Source organism: Meles meles, chromosome 6 (assembly GCF_922984935.1).
Source record: "Meles meles chromosome 6, mMelMel3.1 paternal haplotype, whole genome shotgun sequence".
Taxonomy (NCBI): Eukaryota; Metazoa; Chordata; class Mammalia; order Carnivora; family Mustelidae; genus Meles; species Meles meles.
This window is the reverse complement of record NC_060071.1, coordinates 70,728,150-70,750,932: the sequence shown is the minus strand read 5'-3', so window position 1 is coordinate 70,750,932 and position 22,783 is coordinate 70,728,150. Positions and strand designations below refer to the sequence as shown.

General features: G+C 42.1%; 1 protein-coding gene across 10 annotated transcripts in view; it reads right to left on the bottom strand.

Annotated features, from left to right (window-relative positions):
• SEMA6D (semaphorin 6D) overlaps positions 1 to 22,783 on the bottom strand; it is a 56,071-nt gene that overhangs the window by 5,108 nt on the left and 28,180 nt on the right. For 2 of the 10 annotated variants that reach the window (XM_046007605.1, XM_046007604.1), the window contains exons 2-18: positions 9,230 to 9,392; positions 8,721 to 8,832; positions 8,096 to 8,156; positions 7,924 to 7,986; positions 7,713 to 7,814; positions 7,395 to 7,485; positions 6,829 to 6,948; positions 6,051 to 6,139; positions 5,102 to 5,319; positions 4,865 to 4,996; positions 4,385 to 4,540; positions 4,120 to 4,293; positions 3,176 to 3,316; positions 3,001 to 3,078; positions 2,456 to 2,556; positions 2,043 to 2,099; positions 385 to 552 (exon numbers count right to left, since the gene is read on the bottom strand). In XM_046007605.1, the coding sequence (XP_045863561.1) occupies positions 385 to 552; positions 2,043 to 2,099; positions 2,456 to 2,556; positions 3,001 to 3,078; positions 3,176 to 3,316; positions 4,120 to 4,293; positions 4,385 to 4,540; positions 4,865 to 4,996; positions 5,102 to 5,319; positions 6,051 to 6,139; positions 6,829 to 6,948; positions 7,395 to 7,485; positions 7,713 to 7,814; positions 7,924 to 7,986; positions 8,096 to 8,156; positions 8,721 to 8,832; positions 9,230 to 9,338 (1,972 nt within the window). In that variant the 5' untranslated portion in view covers positions 9,339 to 9,392. The remainder of the gene's footprint in view (positions 1 to 384; positions 553 to 2,042; positions 2,100 to 2,455; positions 2,557 to 3,000; positions 3,079 to 3,175; positions 3,317 to 4,119; positions 4,294 to 4,384; positions 4,541 to 4,864; positions 4,997 to 5,101; positions 5,320 to 6,050; positions 6,140 to 6,828; positions 6,949 to 7,394; positions 7,486 to 7,712; positions 7,815 to 7,923; positions 7,987 to 8,095; positions 8,157 to 8,720; positions 8,833 to 9,229; positions 9,393 to 22,783) is intronic. The other 8 variants (XM_046007606.1, XM_046007607.1, XM_046007611.1 and 5 more) reach the window with 8 other exon arrangements.

The following is a 22,783-nucleotide window of genomic DNA, read 5'->3' as shown; positions in this document are numbered from 1 at the left end:
GCTGGGGAAGGCTATTAGACAAAACATCGGATACCAGGATATTTGCTAAAATGAGTTTGGTGTTTTGATGTTGTTGGGGTGGTCCTGAAATTCTCTGACATTGAGCAGACTCTCAGCATTTTTGGGTAGAAACCAACATAGACTAGACTTAGCGGCTATCTCATCACCCCTTTCGTTCACGGCTTTCCATCTCTTTGGTCTAGGAAGGCACACACTCCATACAAGCACAGAAACTGGAGTGAGGGTAGTCAGGGTAGGAGGTGTGAACAACAGCAGAGCTGTGTCACTCCACCCGCCGGGAAACCCTGTGTCCACCAGCTCCTCAGAGAGATCAGGAATCAGGTTTCCACTCAGCGAGAGATGAGTTCCCTGGTGAGGCCTTACCCTTTGGGATACCTGATAAAGGATCAGTAAAATCAGAAGTATTTGGGTCATCTTGAACTACAAATTTCCGGGAGCTCGTCAGTTTAGGTCTCCAGGTATCAATCACTTTAGGTGTAATTTCTGGGATACTTGCCATTGTGGTAACAGATGATGAAGATACCTCCATGTCTGTGGTGGCAAACAGATTTTTATTAATGTGGGTAACGCTGACAGATTTCCCTGACCACTGGCTGTTGCATTTTTAAGTGAAGTTTCATTCAATTTTATGAGAAAGCCTGTTCTAGGGTTTCATAAAAAACACATTCGAAGAGACTATACCCAACTTCTTTCTTGCAAGGGAAAAAGAAAAACTAAAAATTAACCATAAAGACAAATTAAGCAGATTTCAAAACTAAAGACACACTGAAAATGCTCCTACCACAGCTCCTACAGTGATTAATGACCCTCGTGGAAAAGGTTATCCACATCTCAAAGATGAACTGCTACTCTCTCATTTTCCTGTGAGATGGCATCAGTTCATTTCTTTTTGTGCATATGTCTAAAAGCATTTTCCTGAACATTTGGGGACTGCGTATCCTTCACTGGGGAACCTACGGGGTAACTTCAGCAGGAAAACACCTGGTGAAGTTCATGTGATCTGGATCTGGATTTTCCACCTGCTAGAGCAGGCTGTTGGGCTCTATCTCGGACCTCCCGTCCATCTGTGCCCCGAGGCCTTGCACCATCCACGGTGGAGCACCAAAGCAGGGAGGGACCTCGCGTGTGCCTTTCAGCACACTCGGGGAATTTCTTCCAAAGAATTAGCAGCAACTCATGCAAAAGAAATGGCGTTCATAAGCTGAATAAGGATGGTATGCTACATAAGATCTGCTATCCTCTTCTCCCTTCTGAGGAATGACACTGCTGTGAGCTTTAGAAGCAGCAGGAGGACCGGAAGTAACTTAACCTCTTAGCATGTGTGTTGCTGATTTCCAGAGTAGATGTCCCCTCGGAATGTAAGCATACGGTTTTAGGTTAAAATTCCGGAGACCCCCATTCAGACCGGTACAATGATCGCAGACGAAGACTCCAAAACAGATACAGACGGGCATGGAGAGCCCACCGAACCACCCTCATACATCAGATACCAGCTTCATTCAACGGAAGCCTTTTGCACACCACTGAGACCACAACATTTAAAGATCCACGGGCTCACCGCAAACCAAAGAAAAAAGATGTCGAAAATGTATAAATACACATTTGGGGGAAATGTGTATTTGTTTACTAGGTCTTAGGAAAGGTGAGGAGAGAAGGGGGAAATAATGAAAGTCTGCCATCCATTCAGGAGAGATGGCCAGAGGGAGCATCCACAATGCACGGAGGGGGGAGAGAAAAGAGAAGCTTGGGTGGGCAGGCGTGCAGCTGGAATGCGGTCTATGTGAATCTGTTTGATTTTTCTTACGGGATGTGCCTCGGTCAATGATGAACTGTTAACATGCTACACAGGGGTGGAGTGCTGAGTAAGAAAAAGTCTTTCAGTACCATCGGTGGGATTATGAGTCAAAGCAGAAACATGAAAGGCTGCCAAACTGCGCAAAAGGAGGGGAAAAGGGGCTGAAAATGCTGAACTGAAGGAAAGAAAAGGTTGTTAATTATCAAAAAAATTAAAAAAAACTAACCAGATGTTGGACCGCCAAATATTTTGTAATCTGGTGTAGTTGAAGTAGGCAAAATTTCTAAAAGAATTAAAGGAACAAGTAATCAGTAAAAAGTAACCAAAAGAAAGCAAAAATTTATGAATTCCAATTAACTAAAAAAGTCAAAAGAAAAGACTATAAATTAAAAGATTAACCTACTGGTTAGACTACCTTTCTCTAGATTTTCTACAAAATTGTAAATGGTGAAGGAAAAAAAAAAGTAAGATTCTTCTCTAACACATCCCCATGACCAAACAGCTCAGCTTTTGCGAAGTTTAAGTTAAATGCTAGGTGGTATGTGTCCTGAGTCATTAAAAGGCTGATTGTAAAATAATGTTCACGTGCAAATGTGGTCAAAAAGAATTGCCAGAAGGGAAAGGACGATCTGGGCTTACCATGGCAGTCCCCTAGGTGGGCCGTGTTGCCGTATTCTGTGTCTTGTTCATATCCTCCAGCGCTGTGGTTATGGAAAGCAAAGAAGTCTTCGGTTAACAGCCTTCATAGGGACACAAGTGACAACCAGAGCAGAACCAAGAATACAGACTGATTAGTAAAATGGGCAGAGAGGAAAAAAATGGACATTTCAACACAGCTTGCTAAAATGAGTATTTCTTCTATTCAACATGTGGCCACTAGAATGTTTAAGAGAGGAGAGAGAATTGTTTCTTCTCTCCACCCATTTCCCTCAGGTATTATCCTGTCTACAATCTCCCTTCCTTATTACAGCCCCAGTTTTTTTTTTCTTTCTTTTTTTTCTTTTCTTTTTCCTTTTCTCTTCTCTTTTCTTCTTTACTTCTCTCACATCAAAAAAAGAAAAGAGAGGAAGAAAAGAATAAAAGTAGTACTACCGGCATCTTTCTAAAATGTCGAGCTTTAGAGACCCAGAGAAGACAGAGGCAGGTCTCAGAAGGTCCTGGCTGACGTGATAGGACATACTTACAGCATCCCGGGGGTCACTCTGCCACAGGCTCCCTGGCTTAACCAGCCACAGTACGGGTCCCGAGATGCAACACAAGACCTGTATAAAACCACACAGAAGGGAGCTTGGATTATCTCATCATCAAAGTTCACAGCGCTTTACAAGACCCACGGTAAGGAAAGAAACATCAGCTTACTTTTTGCAGGATCCATAACGCTCACAGCGACTGAGGGGGAGGCGAATCACGCAGCTGGAGAATGCCACGTACACAGCGTGATGGTCTTTATCCAACTGTAATGAGATGACCTTTCTGTCCTCCTCATTCTCAGCATTACACCTGTATTTGGGGATACATTTTGAGGCCACATGTTTAGGAAGTTGAAAGCTACACGAAATATACAAGGCAAGTGGGGTTTGTTTTTGCAATTACTCAGAGCTGGGAGATCCTGAGGGAGATTCTCAGTAGCAAACCAGCAAAGTACATAGTTTGGGAAGTAATAATTCTATGTTTGATCTTCTGCTGCTCTGCACAATTGTTTCAACTTCAGGTTGGACAGAGAGTTTTTTTTTAAAGACTGCTTTCTTGTTCTGGTGACAAAGGGAACCGTGTTTGTGAAGACCACTTTAGACCACAGAGAAGAAAAAGGACAGTGTTTCAGTTCACATAAATCTTGCTGTGCTAGATGCTTCTGATCTCTCTTTAGTCTCCTTTGCTCCATTCTTGTTTGTTTTAACGGTCCAGTTATCTTTTATGTCAGCGGTTGGAAGAATTGTATTGCGAGCTTGTGCTTATGCATACTTGGAACCAACTCTCTGCTGCAGGCAGCAGCAGAAAAGAAGCCTGCAGGGTATCAGGGGTGGGTGCTAACACGTTCTCATTGCCCAAAGGTGAGAAACGAGGGCCGAATGATTTTTAAACTCATCCATTGCCCACCATCCTAGCCCTAGTGGACTCAGGAAAAAAAAAAACAAACTCAGGATTTATTTCACTAAGGAAAAAAAAAAACAAAAAAAAAAAACCCCAAACACGAATATGCCAAACCACCGCTAATTTCTGGGGCTCAAAGGAAACTGCTTGATGAAATACACACCGGAAAGTTTTGAGCCGAGCTGAAAAGCCTTCTCATAAAATATACCTACTTTGCGTGGTTGTATGCTTCAATCTCTTCCAGTAACACGCTGTCATTCAAGGAGAAAGGACTGGTCTTTGCCAAAACTTTAAGCACCACACCAGCTTCAGAGCCAACGAAGATGACTGTGTAGTTCTGGTGGGGCCCAGCAGTGTGGTCCACAGCGATGGCCGTCAGTCTGTACCTGCAGGGGGAGGAAGGCCAAGTCAGAGGGGGAGGCCAGCGGGGAGAGGAGGCGTTAGAGGGGAGCAGGCTGCTGGTCCCAGCAGTCTCACCTGATCCGGGTCTTGGTGAACCAGGGCTCGTCAGCAATGGGTGGGACGGCAGAGTCCATCAGCGGGTGGGATTTGATGAACGCCAGGGTCTCGTCAGGGAAATCGATGGAGGTTTTATAAGCTTCGGCAAGGCCATGCTTTGCACAACAGCCAGGCCTGAAAGGAAAACAGTGTGTTTTTTCCCCTCACAAACTGTATCTAAGGGTAAGTGTCCATTCTGAAAGAAGAGGCCAAGAAAGAAAGGAGAATGAGCAAAACCAGAGGCGCAGGGGTCTCTCCTGCACTCAGCAGGCTCTCCACATTCACCCCCACGGGGTTCTGTAGACTGGCTCTGCCTGCAGTGCCCTGCCCCCCACCAGGGACCCCTTCCTGGCATGGGAGGTTGGCCCCCCTGCTCTCTGAGGATGGATGCTTCCAGGGACCAGAGGGTTTTGTTAAAAACAAAAATCACTTTCTGCTTTTTTTTTTTTTTTTCTTTACCTTGGTTTTGGTACTTTGTCTTCAGGGACTGCTGTCCACACAGAATCTGGGGTTTTCTGTTCTTTAAACCGTCCTCTGAATACTTTTTCAATGTCATCCATGCTAAATGCACACACGGCAGACCCAGGAATGCTGCAAAGTGGGACAGCATCAGGGAAAGCATCAGGCAAAGGAGGCCCGCCCCTGGGTCCCAGAAGCAAACACAGAATAGCTCGAGAAGTGCCAGGGCTCTGTTACCTGTTGAGCTGTGTGGTGAACACCCCGACCACAGTGGAGATGCCATTGATTTGTATGATGTCGGTAATGGACTGCAGAACATCAAAGTAGAAAAAGGAATCTCCAGGGACAGAGCAGTTGAGCCGAGCCTTCAGAAACGAGGTCCAGTGTTTCTCCAGGACCCGCTGGGAGCCACCCATGTCATTTTTACAGATGCGGGCCACACGGGAATAAACGGCCTGCCCAGGGGAGGAAAGCAAAGCCGCAGGGTTATGTGCAGGGAGGGGGAATGGAAACGAAAAGCTATTATTTAAGGGAGGGACCAAAAAAGTGCTAAAGATACGACTAGCTCAAAAGAATCTAGTAATCTTCTCTCTAGGGATTTGTCCGGTAAGATCGTAAACTAGATTTACCTGGGAGAGAAGAGGGTCATTTTCCTGTTCTGCCAGACGAGCTCCCCAAGAAGTGAGCTGTCAGACTGGTTAGGGGAATGCAAACTATCTCCACAGTTTGTCTCCCACTCTGTGGCTTCTATCGTTAATGCCATGTGCCATCCTTAAACTTGGCAAAACGAGGCTGTGATGCTTTAAAATTATACGGGCTTTTCCTGAAGCGCTCAAAATTGAATAGGGGTTCTACTTTCCATCCTGCCTTTTGATGCTGAGAAAGAATGAACATTCAACAGATTTCTAAAGTGTTAAGGAAGCATCCATAGCTCAAGGGTGCCTGTAGAACATTCTGTAGTGACAGGAAAAAATGAAACCTTCTCCAGGCACAAGGCTGCTCTTCTCACTCTGGCCATTGTTCAGGTGTTTTCCAGCAATTATTCTCATGATAAACAATTCACTTCTCTGCACTCGGCCCTGAATGCACCGAGTGCTAGAAAACATGCAAAGAGCATAACTCTACCAAAGCGGCCTCAATTCCATGCAGTACAAGTCCAGAATTCAAGTCAAGTGCATATACTTGCCTTGCCTAAATTATTATGTTCTACAGCAATTTCTCGAAAGAAGAAATAGACATAGTTTCCATATTCTATGGCATGAAGAAAATGTGGCTCTGAAAGAAAAATCGAAAACAAACTGGTTCCTAAAGGATAATTCAATTAGCACAAGACCCCGGCTGCTAGCATGACTGACGGACGTGGCACATCTACAAGCCAGAGAGAACTCCAATACAACAACACGCTCAAGGAGTCCGAATATGGGTGTGTTGAAGCTTCAAGGAACCCACAGTCTTTCATGTCAGCTAATGGACTGTAAAAAGCCTAGGGGAACTGAACTACAGCAGAGGTCTCTGTTTCAACAGATTTATTCATTAACCTCTTTAACTAGAGAAGAGAACTTCTTACACCGAGAATAAAAAATCTTGGTATCTAGACGCCAAAGAACGAAATGTCTCTGAGGAGATGAACTGATCGATTCTCAGTGTTAATTCTGTAGGATGGTAGATGGGAGTGGACGAGGAACGTTATGTGTATTCAGAGGTAGGCAAACTGGCACCCAGAAATGAGGTCTTTCTTTTTTGAAGTCAACCGGGATAAACTCATAGATGAATCTATTTTCCTGATATGGCTGCTAATTTCCTCTTTCCTTGTCAATGTTCCTGCTTACAACCAAAGCAACTTGTACTTGCTCTAAATAAACAATATAAAGTCATGCACTGAGTTTCCTGATGCCTTGGCTCCTGTCCCACCTTGGCCATCCCCCTACCCCTGGCAATCCCACAACACTGCTTTTCAAGAGTACCTTTTATCCACTTGGAATCATATTTTATTGTACGAAGGGCAGATCCATCACCCATGCTTCGATAAATAACGGCATCACTGGCCAGGAAGTCAGCCACTGTGGCAGAATATAGCTTCCCATCTGAAACCAGAGTTATAATTGGGGTAAAATAATCATAATTATCCTGTAGTGTGTTATCCTATACAGTGTGTTATACCTTTTGGAGTTCTGGCACCTGTCATCCCTATATACACAAGTACACCTAGACCTGGATGCTGATGGTCAACCTGGGACAGGTTGCCTCATGGTATCCCCACCTCATTTTGCAGGTTAAGGATCTGAGTATCAAAAAGTTAAGCAACTTATTCAGGGTCATTGACCTAGTTAACAACAGGGCCAAGTTTCAGAATACTCATCGTATGCTCATTTAAAATCTTCTTTTTTAGAAATGTTTTCCCTAGCTCCTACACTGTGAAAACACCTCTATTAAGGTAGCTACCCCAGTTATGAGCTTTTCTCTTCCTTTAAATTCCCTTTGACCTTCAATGTCATTAATCACTTATATTCATTACACTAAAGGATCTTACCAGCAAAAAGGGCAACATTGGTTTGTCTGGCATCGAACGGGCATCTTGCCAGGCCACTAATTTCCTCCCCGTCATACTCTAAGGTATTCAACTATAAAAGAAAAATAAATAGCTGGTGTCACATCTGTTCAATGTACCTGTTTGAAGGCAATACTGCTTTATTTGTACTGAAATTCTATTTGAAGAATTTTGTCTTTATTCTTCCATAGCATTAGAGATAAATGGGTTATAGCAGAGAGGATTCAACTCTAACAGCATGACAGTGAGGGAGGAAAAAAAAAGTTGATAAAAAAAGTACACCATATGAAATATACTCACCCTATAGTATCTACACATGGGATTAAATGCATTGGTACCACAGACAAAAACCATCTCGTCGTTTCTTGGAACAAATACTTTAATAAAGTTGTGGCATTCGTCCTAAAGAAAGTAACAATTAAGTTACTGTTAGACATTCCATACGCTGACATTGTGGGATAAAGCCTACCTAAAGGCTGACTCTGGCAGACGACTCGTCTGTTCTACTTACTTTATGTTTGCCTTTCATAGCACAGTTTTCTCGGTCCTGTTGTCTTGACCGCCATGTCAGTTTCTGTATTAATCAAGCAAAACCAAAGTTCGTATTTCAACCAGAAATTTGGGAAGGGGAGGGAGATGTTATCCAAGTTCTGAGGGAATGCAAATAAATTTCACTTGCTCACCTTGCTCGGTATTACTTCTGTTTTGGGGATTTCATTTAAGTTTACTGTATAAACTTGATCCCTGTTAGAAACAAGGCAGTAAGTCAAATCATGTGAATGCATAAAAATGTTAAGCTGCTGCTTCTTGTTTCATTTTTTACAGATCTGCCTTTATTGTATTTTGGAGATCATTTGGATTTTCTCTGTCTCCAACAAAGTCAACAAAGAGGACTTTTTCATTAGTGAGATGCTTTTATATATCACTGTGGTTAGGGAGCAAAGAAAGCTCTTCTCTTCAGGCATGGGTCAAACAGCTACTGGTATTAGCATAGGCATACTTCTAATATTTGCTTGAATAATTCCAAGTTAAAAAAGAATAAGGAAAGATTTTTTCCCCCCCCTGCTGCTTTAGGAATAAAAAATGGTGTCTGATTTCTTGATAGCAGTAATAAAATAGCACCACTGAAGGCTTTAGCCCTGTATTTTGTCCCTGGTACACAACACTGACTCTTCTCAGTGAATATTTTCGGCTACTTGCAATTTTTGATCACAATCACATATTAGTTTTTCATAAACTAGACACATTAATGCAAGCACCACAAGAGAAAAGAATTTTAATCTAATAAACCAACGAGAGGAAAATTACCTGCCAGCAATATAAAGTGTGTCTCGAATTTTCAACATCAGCTGAAAGTCCAACCTGTGCTGGGATTCATTGCCTGAAGGGCGTCCTCTAAAAACCGGATATTGCCTTGAATCTGCAAGTAAAAATGGGCTAAACCATCAGTCAGGATTATGGAGCTGAAGAATCAATATACAGCATTGATTAGCTGTATATACTAGTTGTAGAAGTGTTTTAACTAAATTCCTCTCTTAAGGTCTTGAATATAAATGAATAAAAGATGGTGAATGTTAGCAAATGGTCTATTTCTTTTAACAGAAAATATATAACCTATACATGGGTTGCTTTAGGAAAGCAACCAACAGAGCTGTCCCATTTGCTCCAAACACTAAGAAATGACTCTAGATCCATTAATATGCAAAAACAGTTTTAAGACATATAGAACTCTCTTTCTAAAAACAAATGCATTTAGAGGATCAAAACCAAAAACAGCTCCCTTCTCAGAAAAGAAGAATGTTCTTTAGATTACTTACAGTGATAATCAACAGTATTGAGGGGTTCATCATCTTCGGGAAAGCTGACTGCCCTCAGCTGGGAAATCATCAGGAGAAGCATGTAAGCACAAGGCAGGAAGAACCTCATGGTGGGCCAAAATGAAGTTGGAGCTGCCCCTCCTCAGAAATCCCACTCAGCTACCTGGAGAGCAGAAACAATTTGGAAAGGTGTCTCTGATGTGATGCAACTTGCTCATCTGTAATCAGTTCAATTTTCATCACGAGCTCTCTCCAGGGCCCTGCCCCCATCGGGAGCCCTGGCAGCAGTGGGGGGTGAGGCATCTCTGAAAACACAGGCTGAAGATGGCAACGTGCCAGGCCTGATCGAAGCATCTGGTGAGCATATCGAAGTTGTAGGCAGATTTGCAAGAGTTTTTGAGGTAACTATGTATGTCATCCCAGCAAGATCACCAGAACCACAAACGGAAATGCTGGCTGCTGACTTGGCACGAAGATGGGCTAAGTTGGGATTAGAATTTTAATTAAACTCCAATCTGCTTCCCTTCCCCCAGCCTGAAATACACCCAGTACAGCTTGTCTCTGCAACCCCTTCCATAAAATGCCCAAGCTGTCTCACAAATATCCAGGGAGCTGATGGTCCCGTCACCCTCATCAGATCCTTGCTAAAGGCATTGCCAAATGCCCAACTCCCCGCATTACTCAAGCCTTAGCCCTAAATTCGTAAGCAGAACAGTTTCCTTAGTGTACTAAGACCAACATGGAAGCAAGGACATGAATGACATTGAGTCAGGGTGAAAGGAGAATGAAAAGAAATGAAATGATTTCACGATCTATCAATTAAGCAGGACAGGATTAAAGCAGCACAGCTGACACCAGCCCACTGGGGAAGTCTCCTTTTTTACATAAAACCATTTGGACACAAACCAATATCCTTAACATGCCTGTCCTCTTAGCTTTATTGAACTTTAGAACCATAGGGGGCCTTCGGGACCATCTAGTCCAACCCCCTCATTTTTCAGATGAGAAAACCATGGGCTGGAAAAATTAAGGGACTCACTGAATTTCAGGGGCCTCTTTCCAGCACAATCAGGGTATAGACTTACATCACCTGAGTCTCCGTCTGGTCTCTTTTCATCAAATTAAAAGAGGAAACGAAGTGACTGTTTTTTGTTGTTGTTGTTGTTTTGTTTTGTTTTGTGTTGTTTTTAACAATGTGCAATATATTGTATGGCAGCATCTCAACAAAGCCCATGGCATTCATTGCATATTATCCATCAAAAAAATTTTGTTTAATCTTTAGCTGTTATTCATTTATTAAAAAAGAAAATTAGGGCTCTGCTGGGCCAACGGGATGGCTTTTTTGAAACTGCAAATGCTCTGCTTTGCAACAGTACTACCCCATCCCCGCCACAATGATCACCTACAGCTACTATACAGAACAGTATAGCAGTTAGCTTTATCTCCAATCTCATCTACCTAAGAATGTCAGGAGAGATCATGAGAATCACTTCAAATTCTGGGTGAGTCCCACCACCAAACTGGGTACTTACTATGCCTCTTTTGTCTTCTTCATGTCAAACATTCAGAGGCACAGGCATGTAAGCTATGCAATGTTCTCAATGTTTGTCTTTCTAACTAAAGTAGAAGGCAAGTATATGTGAGTTTTAGAATCCTTGGTTTGCAAAAGAGAGAACAATCTTGTAGTACATTTTTTTCTTAGTGGAGGATTAATCCAGCCGAAAGTTAACACATCGAAAATGCCCTGTTAAAAGCATGGTGGAGTGCAACCTGTGGCTGTATCATTTTGTACTCAAGTCGAAAGAGTGGGGATGTTGGCAGTAGTCTGACTTGGGCTTGGTTGGAACTCCATAATTACTAGCTGGTTGACCTAAGGAAGCTTCTTCTGCTTCTCTGAGCGTTCATTTCTTTATTTATAATATGGGGATAATACCACCTTATCCACTGGGTGAAAAGGAAGTAAATGTCTGGCTCCCATAAATTCTGAGCAAAGTTAGTCCTCCTCACCCATTCCCTATTGAACACCATGCACATGACCTTGACCTAAGAATCCGACCAGAGTCTGGGAAAAAGATGTCCTAAAATATTAAATCTATTTGGCCATTTCCCCTCCACAAACAGAGAGTTATTTTAAGTTATTTTAAGATACAAAGGGATTATTTTTAGAATAATTTTCACAACTTGAGCTTATTTATCAAACCTAGAAAAGAAGGTGAAAAAACAATTACTGTCAATCTGAAAATCCTAACACAACAACTGTAATGATTTGGTTCTAGTCTTCTTGTCACATGCACACATTTTCAATGATGAAAAGGTGACCTCTTTTAATGTATGACTTCTCTGAAAACAGAGTCTTTCTGTCTCACTTTTCCAGCATGCTTCCATGTTTCACTATTTATACAGATCCTGGAAGTTTGAAGTAGTATAAACACATGGAAATGTTGCTGTAAGAACAACATTCTGCTATGACATCAATTCCAAAGTTCATCCTCTGGCTGGAAAGTCACTGGGTGTTTCTGCTGGGTGTCAGGAGGAAAAAATCAGGAGTACCCATTGATCTTAAAGAAATTAGAAATATCTGTGGGAAAACAAGAGGCAGACAGTTCTGTGAATCTTTTTCTACCATGACAGGTAACTGAATGGTTCACATCATGCAGGCAGAACCTTGATGTCCCAGATAGCAGGACAGGGAGGGTCGCTCACCAGGAAGGGTGTCTCTCACATCTGTGATTCTAGCATTGAGGGTAAGGATGAAGTCACGGCTGACTCACTGGCAAGCACCAAGTTGCTGGCTGAGCTATCATTTCCTATAACTCACTCAACTCATCTGACACTGCAGAAGGCAATTTCTCCTCATACCCTTCCCCCACCCATCTCATCCTCTAAAAATAAAGCCCCACCACTAATTGCTTCCTGTCCCTGCATAAAGCTTTATTTAAAAAAAAAATCACTTTCAGATTTGCCATAGAAATTATAAATGGAAGTAGTTAATGTAAAATATATATCAAAGTAAGACTGAGTCGGGAAGGGAAGGATCTAGAAATACCCGTGAGAAATGAACCAGGGAGATTTATTTGCATATAAACCCTTCAGACTATCCGGCTTTTACCTTATTTAAGGAAATATCTCAGAATTCCGGGGATCAGTAAAATTGTGAGACTAGTTATGCTGTTATGTGAGACTAGTTATGTTCTCCTTCAGAACAAGTGAAAAGGTAGGACAAAATGTTGGAAGAGAATATAGACCTTGGGGTTTGAAAAGTCTGCTTCAAACTTGCTTGTGCCGTTTACTTCCTGGCTCTAGGACCTTATTTAAGACTTAACCTCTTAAAGCCTTCGTTTCCTTAAGTGTAAATTAGGAAAATTGCCATTACCACCTCCTAGGCTCTTCTGAGGATTAAATGAGACAACCTATCTAAAACATCTAGCATAAAGCCTGGCCCGTAATATAGGCCTCGTAAATTTTAGTGGGTATTATTATGACGATTATTGTTACATCTTATTGGGCAAAAATGACCCCAGAAAGGGAAAGAAATGTCTATTACTATTTTATCATGTACAACCATTCACAAAACCATTTGTGAATACCATCCGAACAATGATAGTGGTGTTCTTAGAGGATTAAGATACAGTTTCACAGGGGCCCCTGGGTGGCTCAGTCATTAAGTGTCTGCCTGTGGCTCAGGTCATGATCCCAGGGTCCTGGGATTGAGCCCCGCATCGGGCTCCCTGCTTAGCGGGAAGCCTGCTTCTCCATCTCCAGCTCCCCCTGCTTGTGTTCCCTCTCTCACTGTGTCTCTGACAAATGAATAAATAAAATCTGAAAAAAATTAAAAAAACAAAAGATCCAGTGTCACAGACATAGATGCTTCTGAGGAGGAGGAAACCACCTTCCTCATGTTTAAGGGTATCATAAAGATCATGCCTAAATGAGATTTTTTTTTTCCTTTCAGCCAGAGAAGGGGGGAAACTGAGTAAGTAAATTTTGTCATTTTTTGGTATTACATATAGGCATCTCCCACATATATCTGATGTTAAGGCCTAAATATAATGAGGAAGTTCTTAAAAGGAGTTCAGAGCTGCCAAGATAGCAAGGGTTTGAGTGGCAGAATCCTTGAGAGAAGGGAGGGTGCCAGGAAATGAGCTCCACACTTGGCACTTGATTTCATATTATGGGATTTGCGAATTCTTTTTTTTTTTTTAATATTTACTTTTTTTTTTTTTTAATTTGAGAGAAAGAGAGACAGAGAGTGGGGGTGGGCCAGAGGGAGAGACTCTTCAAGTAGATTCCCTGCTGAGCACAGAACCTGATGCGGGGCTTGATCTCAAGACTCTGAGATCATGACCTGAGCTGACAAGAGTTGAACACTTAAACAACTCAGCCACCAGGTGCCCCAGGATTTGCTAATTCATAAGCTACCTAAAGATGAGAGTGTAGCTATAAAGAAAAGCCAGATTTTTAGCAGTATTGAGTTTACAGCCCACCATGAAGGAGTCCCAATAACTATCTGCAAGCTTTCTTTTGGAGCTCTGAGGGTCTATACCCCAAAGAGAGGGAGCAAACATGGGGTAGACCAAACTGTTTAAAACTCCAACTTGGTCTCCAAAAAACTAAGTCCTGGATTGAATAGATGTAATCTCCTCCCACTCTAAATCCTTGAATAAAATGCAAGGTGAGTCCTCTCTAGAGGAAAATCGTATTATCTGGAGATGCCAGTTTTTTAATACAAAATGCTTAACAGAAATTTCTAGACATTCCAAGAACTAAGACTAAGAGAGAAAGGACGGCAACAGGGGCACCTGGGTGGCTCAGTGGGTTGAAGCCTCTGCCTTCAGCTCAGGTCACGATCCCAGGGTCCTGGGATCAAGCCCCACATCGGGCTCTCTGCTCAGCGGGGAGCCTGCTCCCCACCCCGCCACCTGCCTCTGCCTCTGCCTACTTGTGATTTCTGCCTGTCAAATAAATGAATAAAATCTTTAAAAAAAAAAAAAAAGAAAGAAAGGCAACAGAAATAGGCCCATAGGTAAGCCAGATTTTAGAATTATGAGATATAAATTTTAAAAAATAATTATTTATTTTGTTCAAGAAAAAAAGGTGACAAAATGAAGAATTTCACCAGAGAACTAGACTCTATTAATAAAGAATTAAATGGAAATTTTACAACAAAAAAAGCACAATCATTAAAGCATTGTAACAGATGTATTTAGCAATGTATTTCTTATAGCTGAAGAGAAGATTAGTTAACTAGAGAATTGGCGAATAGAAAATATCAAACAGAAACATGGAGAGCAAAGATGTTGGGAAAAACAGACAAGAGACACATAGGATCTTATGAAAACATCTAACATCGGAGTGCTGGTGAGTGGAGAGAGAGAGAGAGAGAGAGAGAGAGAGAGATGTGGACGGAAGCAACATTTGATAAGATAATGGCAGCATTCTTTTTCAAAACTAGCCAAAAACATTAAGTCTCACATTCATGAAACTAGAACTTCTAAATGCAAAGAAAAACATACTTAAACACATCATAGTCAAGATGCTGAACACAAAGGAAAAAATATGTTAAAAGCTAAAAGGTATTTCACCTTCAAAGAAGCAAAGATAATACTGACAGCTGACTTATGAATAGAAATGATGGAATCCAATAGACCACAGAATGACATTTTTAAAGTGCTGAAAAAAAGTAAATTCTTAGGCAAGAGTTCTATTACCAGTGAAAATATTCTTCAAAAATGAAGGCAAAATAAAGACATTTTAGACAGATAAAAGCCAAGAGATTTGTTGTCAGCAAATCAGACTAAAAGAAATACTGAAAGGGAGTTCTTTAAGCAGGATAATGTATAGGGTTTATTAATGGAAGTTCTTTTAATAGTTATAGAATAGTGGCCAAATGCAAAATTAATGAATCCCAGATAAATAAATTGGTATAGAGCCTTTTTCTTCTTGAAAATTATATTAGTGCAAAGGAAATGAGAATTCAGAAGTTGAGTAGGCCTCCTTTATTCCCAGTACAAAGAACCCAGAAAGATACCATGCTGATTTTAAAGCTCTGGCTATCTTCTAGGGATGCCACTTCTAGAAGAGGAGCTGTTCAGACTCTCCTATGGCATATACCTCAGGATCTGAAAGTGGCATTGGTTTCTCCCACTTTCCCAATTACTCCTCCAGATCTTGGAACTTCATGCTCTTCAAAATAAATCTTTCTATTTGAGGTCCTACCTCTCCTCTTCCTTTTTAGCTGATAATGTCCTAGTCACTTTCTCTAAGAAAGACTTTTCAAAGACTTCAGTAGACCCAGTCTTTGGTTCCATTCTGGCACTTGTCATCAGCTTAACTTCTTCACCTCAAAACTCATAAAGCCAAGAACTGCATGCTTTGCTCTCAATCTCTTGTCCTTCCAGTTTGCTCGTCTGACTGCTCCTTCTCATCAGGGCCGTCAGTCTCCTAACTGATCTCATTTCTTCTAATTCATTAGGCTCCCTCAATCTTGACATATCACTTTATCCATCTTAGATGTAACAGTCAATAGTCAATCATTGCAATAATACTTTAGCCTATATTCGAAACTCCTTCATCCTTTGTATCCTTATCAGCCTTTCTTGTAAAGTTCTTGGATGGACTCAACACTTCACCTTCTATACCTGCCCCAGAGCAGTTGAGCCCCAATGAAGACACCCACACTCTGGGACAATGTGGTAGTAACATCACAGAATTCCTGGGCACTGACTACAGGTAGCACTACAATCTGTGCGGATACTGTTTCTCTACCAGGTTTGCCCACTCCCCAAATGAATAAGTTTAAATTTTCCTATTCTCTTCAAAGCCCTCAGCTGAGCCTTCTCCTCACTCCACGACATTCTCCCCTGCTGCCCCATAGGTACTTCACTCAGAAAGTAAAAGCCATGAGACAGGAACTTCCTCAGTTCCTCCCTCCCCTTCCCATTACCAGTCAAAATCATTGCCTCTTCATCTAGTGTTTCTTAGAAGTTTTCACCCCCCAAGTCTTCTCCATGTGCTTTAAACCCAACCCTTTCTCTCTTTCCTGGAAGAGAAAAACATGGAATATGTTTTTCTCTCTCTCTGGTATAGTCTCTTAATTTTTTTTTTTTAAAGATTTTTATTTATTTATTTGACAGAGAGAGAGATCACAAGTAGGCAGAGAGGCAGGCAGAGAGAGGAGGAAGCATGCTCCCCGCGGAGCAGAGAGCCCGATGCGGGGCTCGATCCCAGGACCCTGAGATCATGACCTGAGCCGAAGGCAGCGGCTTAATCCACTGAGCCACCCAGGCGCCCCGTCTCTTAATTTTTTATTATTAAATACTATCCATTAGCACTTAACTTATCTAGGCTTCTCTTCTCATCTCAAAAAAAAAAAAAGAGAGAGAGAGAGAGAAAGAAAGAAAGAAAACAGAAAAAAGAAAAAGCTCCTGTGACCCCAGATCCTTCTCTAGCTACCACCTACCTCTTTCCTTCCATTCACAGATACTTAAAGTTCTATATTCTCACTGCTGTCATTTCTTCACCTCCCACTCATTCCTCTACTTCCTCTGTTCTAGCTTCTCTCTTAATAAGACCTTTCAGTAAAGACATGATGACCTGTAGGTAGCTAAATGCAATGGATGCTTCCAGCCCTCATATAATTACCCAGTACCTTTAGACATAGTTGACTATTCACAGCTTTTCTTTTCTTTCTTTTTTTTTAATATATATATATTTTTTTATTTATTTGACAGAGAGAAATCACAACTAGGCAGAGAGGCAGGCAGAGAGAGAGGAGGAAGCAGGCTCCCTGCGGAGCAGAGACCCGGACGTGGGGCTCGATCCCAGGACCCTGGGATGATGACCTGAGCCGAAGGCAGAGGCTTTAACCCACTGAGCCACCCAGGCGCCCCCTATTCACAGCTTTTCAAAACACCACCATTCCCTGCCTTCCTTTATATGGCATTCTTTTGACCTCTTACCTATTCTGCCTGCCCCTTATTTGTCTTTCAATCACGTCTAAATTCAATAAGCATTATCCTTCAGAATATAAAGCTTATCACATAATCTCACAATCCTCCAGTAACTTTCTCTTACTCTTTGGAGAAAGCCCTGATCTTTGCAATGGGGGCCATTAAGACTTCCCGTGTTCTGAGTCCTGTCTCTGTCTCCAGTTTTATTTGAGACTGTCTCCTTTACTTGTGCTTCTACCACCCTGGCCCTGTGTCTGGCCATGGACTGTGTCATTCCACCTACTTGCATCAAGCCTTTATTCCTACTTTCACTCTGGATGTGCCTTCTTGCCTCCCATCCTTAGCCTACTTAAGTCTTCCTAATATTTTTTAGAGCCTAGGGAAGCTTCTTCTCGGTGCCTTGGGATAAACATGTCTCACAGTTGTCTATACTTGAGACAACTGCAAGTGAACAGCAAATGAAGGGTGAAACAAAACTAATCATGGGGCCTTGAATCACCACAAGCTCTACTGAATCTCTCAGGGCAAGATTAGCCTTTCAGAATCCTGTCTAATCTAGATTTATTTTATACTGCTAAATAAATAAACAACTATAACAAAAGGCAGCAGAACCAGGGAACTCTAGATTCTACTCCCAAATAGCATTCTTTTAGTTGAGTATGCTGTGAACTAAAGGAAAGAATGGGATGGAACCAGAGCTGTACTGTAAGGGGCACCATTCATTCTATAGTCTATGAACTTCCAGGGGGCACTATTCACAATGTAGTCTATGAGAAAGAGCGAATGATGGCTCCTGGATTTACAGGAATTATAGGTCTGCTGCCTAACAGCCCCACAGGACAAAATGGAAAGGGAGCAGTGGGTTTACGTAGATTGAAAAAGAGCAGAGAGAATCAAGTTAATTGTTAGTCTTTGGAACCTACCAAGACTCAGGAGGTTGTAATTGAAGGTCAATTACAAAAGGTTCATGTTTATATAACATTTATAGTTCTGGATTCTAGGCAGTATGTTCTGTGTAGGGCTGTAGATTTTAATAACTGCTCAACATCAGTATTTAATCAGAATGATATGACAACCAGGCTGACAGCATAGCCTTTTAAATATAAGAAGATGAGAGGAAGAGAAGATGAACCACTAGTAGTTCCAGAAGATCTTTAAGCAGAATTGAGGTGGGTATTCTGGGCCCTTCTGAGGAGCTGGTAGCTCCTTGCATCCAGGCTCACCAAGTGACTCCTGACCAATGGGATCTCTTGGAAGAGCACCAACTCTCTTGTTTAAGGAATCTCTAGTGCTACCCAACCCGTGCCCACCTAATCCTCTCCTTCACATGGGCTTGAAAACCAGGTGCCATGTATGAACAAACATGCCCTTTCTTAATTCTGGGCCAGGAAGAGGTGGCTGAAAGGCCCTTGAATCTGAGACCCTTCTGCCCTCTGGGAACTTGGGTATGAAGATAGAGGAAAAGGCTTTGAGCATTGTCATGTTAATGACACTTTATAATCAACCACCTAAAACACTGCCCCATGGCTTGTCAAGGAAATGATGAATCAGCTCTCTGACTCACTCTCCACACAGCTGAGTTCCTGCTGACACATCAGAATCTGGAAGGATGTGCATCTTCAAGGAGCAGAGAAGAACCCTTGTGGGGACCTGGGGCCTTGGAATAAAGAACACATCAGGGATTCTTCTCCCATAGACACTGGCAGCAGGAGAGGAAAGGGACCAGGAACCAGGAGATTTAGGAACACAGACTTGCTGTGTGATCCCCAATAAGTCTCTGGCTTGAGTTCTTGTAATAAAAGCGGGGGTGGGCAGTGGGCTGGAAGTGTAGGAACACCTCTTTCCCTAAGAGCCCATGATCTTCTGGGGGCTGGAGGAGAGAGGGCAGCTGCTCCTACCTATTCAGACAAACATCCTGGTGTAACCCCCATTGCTCCACAGGTTCTTTCACCTCAATATGTGAGCATCTCAAGTGACTCCCATCACAGACACACAGTATTTCCCCTGTTCCTGAGATTTCCTGTGTTAGCTCCCTCTCACCTCCTCCACCGAGTTTCTCTTGAGAGGTCTGAGCCCCTTGTCTCCATTTTCTCACTCTTTATTACATTTTTTTAATTAATTTATTTTTTCAGCGTAACAGTATTCATTGTTTTTGCACAACACCCAGTGCTCCATGCAACACGTGCCCTCCCTATTACCCACCACCTGTTCCCCCAATCTCCCACCCCGCCCCTTCAAAACCCCCAGGTTGTTTCTCAGAGTCCATAGTTCTTTATTACATTTTTAACCCACTTCAGTCTAACTTCAACCCTTGCCCATCAACCACCAAATTGCCAAACCCAATTCAACCCTCATTCTAAATCTTTCATCGCCCCAAGCTATTTAAGCATGTTGGTCCCTCCTCAACTCTTAATGTCACTTCTGGCTTTCATAGTAATCCCCTTACTTGTCTAGCTACTCCTCCTCAGCAAACTTCTCCAACTTGTCCCAACACACTCACTCTCAGATGTGATTCTTCATGGTTCCACTTGGCTCTTTGGAGATTCATCCACGCTACACCCAGCTTTTTCACTAACACCGATTAATTGATGAATGCCAAATTCATGTGCCCAGCACATTCCACATTCCTCAGCTGCAGAACCAGCTGTCCAAGTCTCTGCCAGATATTTTGACCTCAGTAAAATATAAGCACTTTAAATTGAGACGGTGCAAACCTGACCTTCATATACTTTGCCTTGACTTGCCCTCCTACTAAATCCCCTACAGAGCATGGGCTCTGGGCTCAATGTGCCTGGGTTCAAATTCATGCACTCTCACATACCAACCATGTGACCTTGGATATATTACTTCATCTCTCAAAGTTGCAAGTTTTCTCACCTAAAATGAGGATAATTACAGCACTTACATCATTACAATGATTCAGTGAAATAATCTATGTAACACATATAACCAAACCCTTTGCACCTGGTAAGGGTCCAATAATTACAAATACTATTATTGTTGTTGTCATTACTGATATTTTAAATATCCTACTCATTTAAGCCTTACACCTGAGAGTCATCCTAGATTTCTCCCTCTCTATCATTTTCTTGAATTTGTCAGCACACCCTATTTATTTTTCCCTTTATTGCTCTAGAACACATTCTTAACTGGTTTTTGCTCTTGTAGACTTAAGTTCATTCTGCAAAAGCCACTAGAAAGATATTTCCAAAGCACAAACAGTATCATTTTTACTTTCTTGTCTAAAAACAATTCAATGGCTCCTAAAGGCCTGATGCTAAAATACAAATTCATTTTCAAGATTTACAAGGTTCTCCACAACCTGATTCTTGCCAGATTCTGTTTCATCTACCAATACTTCTCCACTTTGATCCCAAAGCAGTGTCTCCTGAAAACACTAGTCTCTCTGAGACACCCTTCTTGGAAACTATTTATTAACTCAAAATGTCCCTGGCCTTTGCCTCTTTTCTATTTCTCCCCTCAACCCCAAATTCCTCTCTTCTGGCCACACTGCTCTCCTAAGGATGGCTAATCATACTGTACTACCATGTAAATTCTTCTATTACGGAACTTAACATATCATAGTAATTACTTATTTTCACATTTTCTCTATTAAAGTGGGGTGCTTGAAAGAGAGAGTTGATCTTAGTCATCCTCTGTCCCAGCATCAGGCACAGGGACTGGGACCAGGAGGTCTTTAGCCAGTATTTAATGACTATAGGAAGAGGTAGGTATATGAAAGAGGTTGTACACATGTTGGGACTCGGCTATGGCACACGTGCCACATGAACCCGTTGCTACCATTTCCCCAAACACCTACAGTCTTGAGACTACAATTGTTCTCCTATGACGTTGGCATGCAATCCTCATTAGTCCCCAGTTCGTGAGTTTCCAGGTGCTGCAAAACCAAGAGGTTCTTTACAAATGGCAACAGATGCCTCTTTTCACACTTACCCATCATTAACAAATTGCTCTTTCATCCAGGAGTGATGGGTAACACGGGCCAAAGGAGTAAGTGATTTCTGTCACTCCCTCCTGGAATTCTTGTTTATTTTGCAGCTTTCCCAGAAAAAAGGAGAGGAAAGCAGAGCTCTTCCTGAGATTAAAGAACAGGGTCTATGGGACTGGCAGGAAGCCTACTTGACTCCCCACTACCTAACAAACAAAAATAAAATAAAAATCAGCCAGCCATTAGGCAGAGACCCTGCCATGGGGAATTCTTTATTTTGGCCGGTAGCCTTTTTTCCAGTTAAAAAGTTAAGTAGTGCTAAAGCATAATCAAGCCAGAAATCAGTATGAATACCTTTCTAAGATCTTTCCTTTGGGCTAGATTCTGATAGAAGAAAAAAGGAAGATGCCCCAGAAGGGAGACGCAGGCACGCCATAGGGTACAGAAAACTCTTGTGTTCTTTATTAATGTTTTGCCCTTATAATCGAGGTCTTCCCCCAAAGTCGGGTCAATTTTGTTTATTTTCATTTCATTTTACATGCATGAGGAAAGCTGGCTCTTTTGAAAGTTTTCTGAAAATTAAAGCAGCTCTTATGTAAGGTTTTCAGTTTTAAGTCAAAATTTTTAAAGCAAAGCACACCGATATCTCCATCAGTAATGCTTCTGGTCAAATATTAATAATTCAAAAGGGAACTGAACTTAAAAGGAACTGAGCAGGAAGGGACATAAAACAGGATCTAACCTGTCTTTGCCAAATCTTAAGCAAATCAGAAATAAGGATCTCAGAATTTGACCTCTGAGAAGAACCATGGCTCCAGGGAGCCGAATTCTAGTGACAACTTGTCTACAAGTTTTGCTGGTCCATCCGGACTCAAACTGGGTAACATGTTAAAGGTAAATTGTCCTAGGAACAATCTTCATTTAATGTGAAAATAACACGAGAAAAGAGTGAGAAGATGAGCCCCGTATCTAAGCCACAAGGATCCACGCAGATGACAAACACATCAACTTCTTTTTTTTTTTTTAAGATTTTATTTATTTATTTGACAGAGAGAGATCATAAGTAGGCAGAGAGGCAGACAGAGAGAGTGAGAGGGAAGCAGGGTCACCGCTGAGCAGAGAGCCCGATGTGGGACTCGATCCCAGGACCCTGAGATCATGACCTGAGCCGAAGGCAGCAGCTTAAACCACTGAGCCACCCAGGCGCCCCAACACATCAACTTCTTAAGAGATCAAGAGGAGGACTAGCTTTGTGAAAACACAAAATATAGGGGCCTTCTACAGTTGAAAAAGAAAAAAGAAAATTAGATAGCAGAAGATTATCGTGGCAGGTACAAACACAGATCGTGTCTTTTTTTCAGGGAGGACCGCAGGGCTTCCCAGCCTAACTTGGTGACAAGAGAAATTAAAAGCCTCTTCTTTTATTAGCTTGCGTACACGGAGCCCCAGCCAGGCCCGGCTGCTCCCCGTGGGCCTCCAGGAAAGGAACCATTCTAGACAAAGGAAGAGCTCAGGGTTCCAAGGCGTGACTGAGATGCCAAAGGACTCAGCCTGCCTTTGGAACACTGGCTCATTCTACCAGATGACCTGCTGGGGCTGCCATATGGTCTGCGCCTGACATTCTGTTCAGGATAATAGGGCCTGGGTCCATGCCTG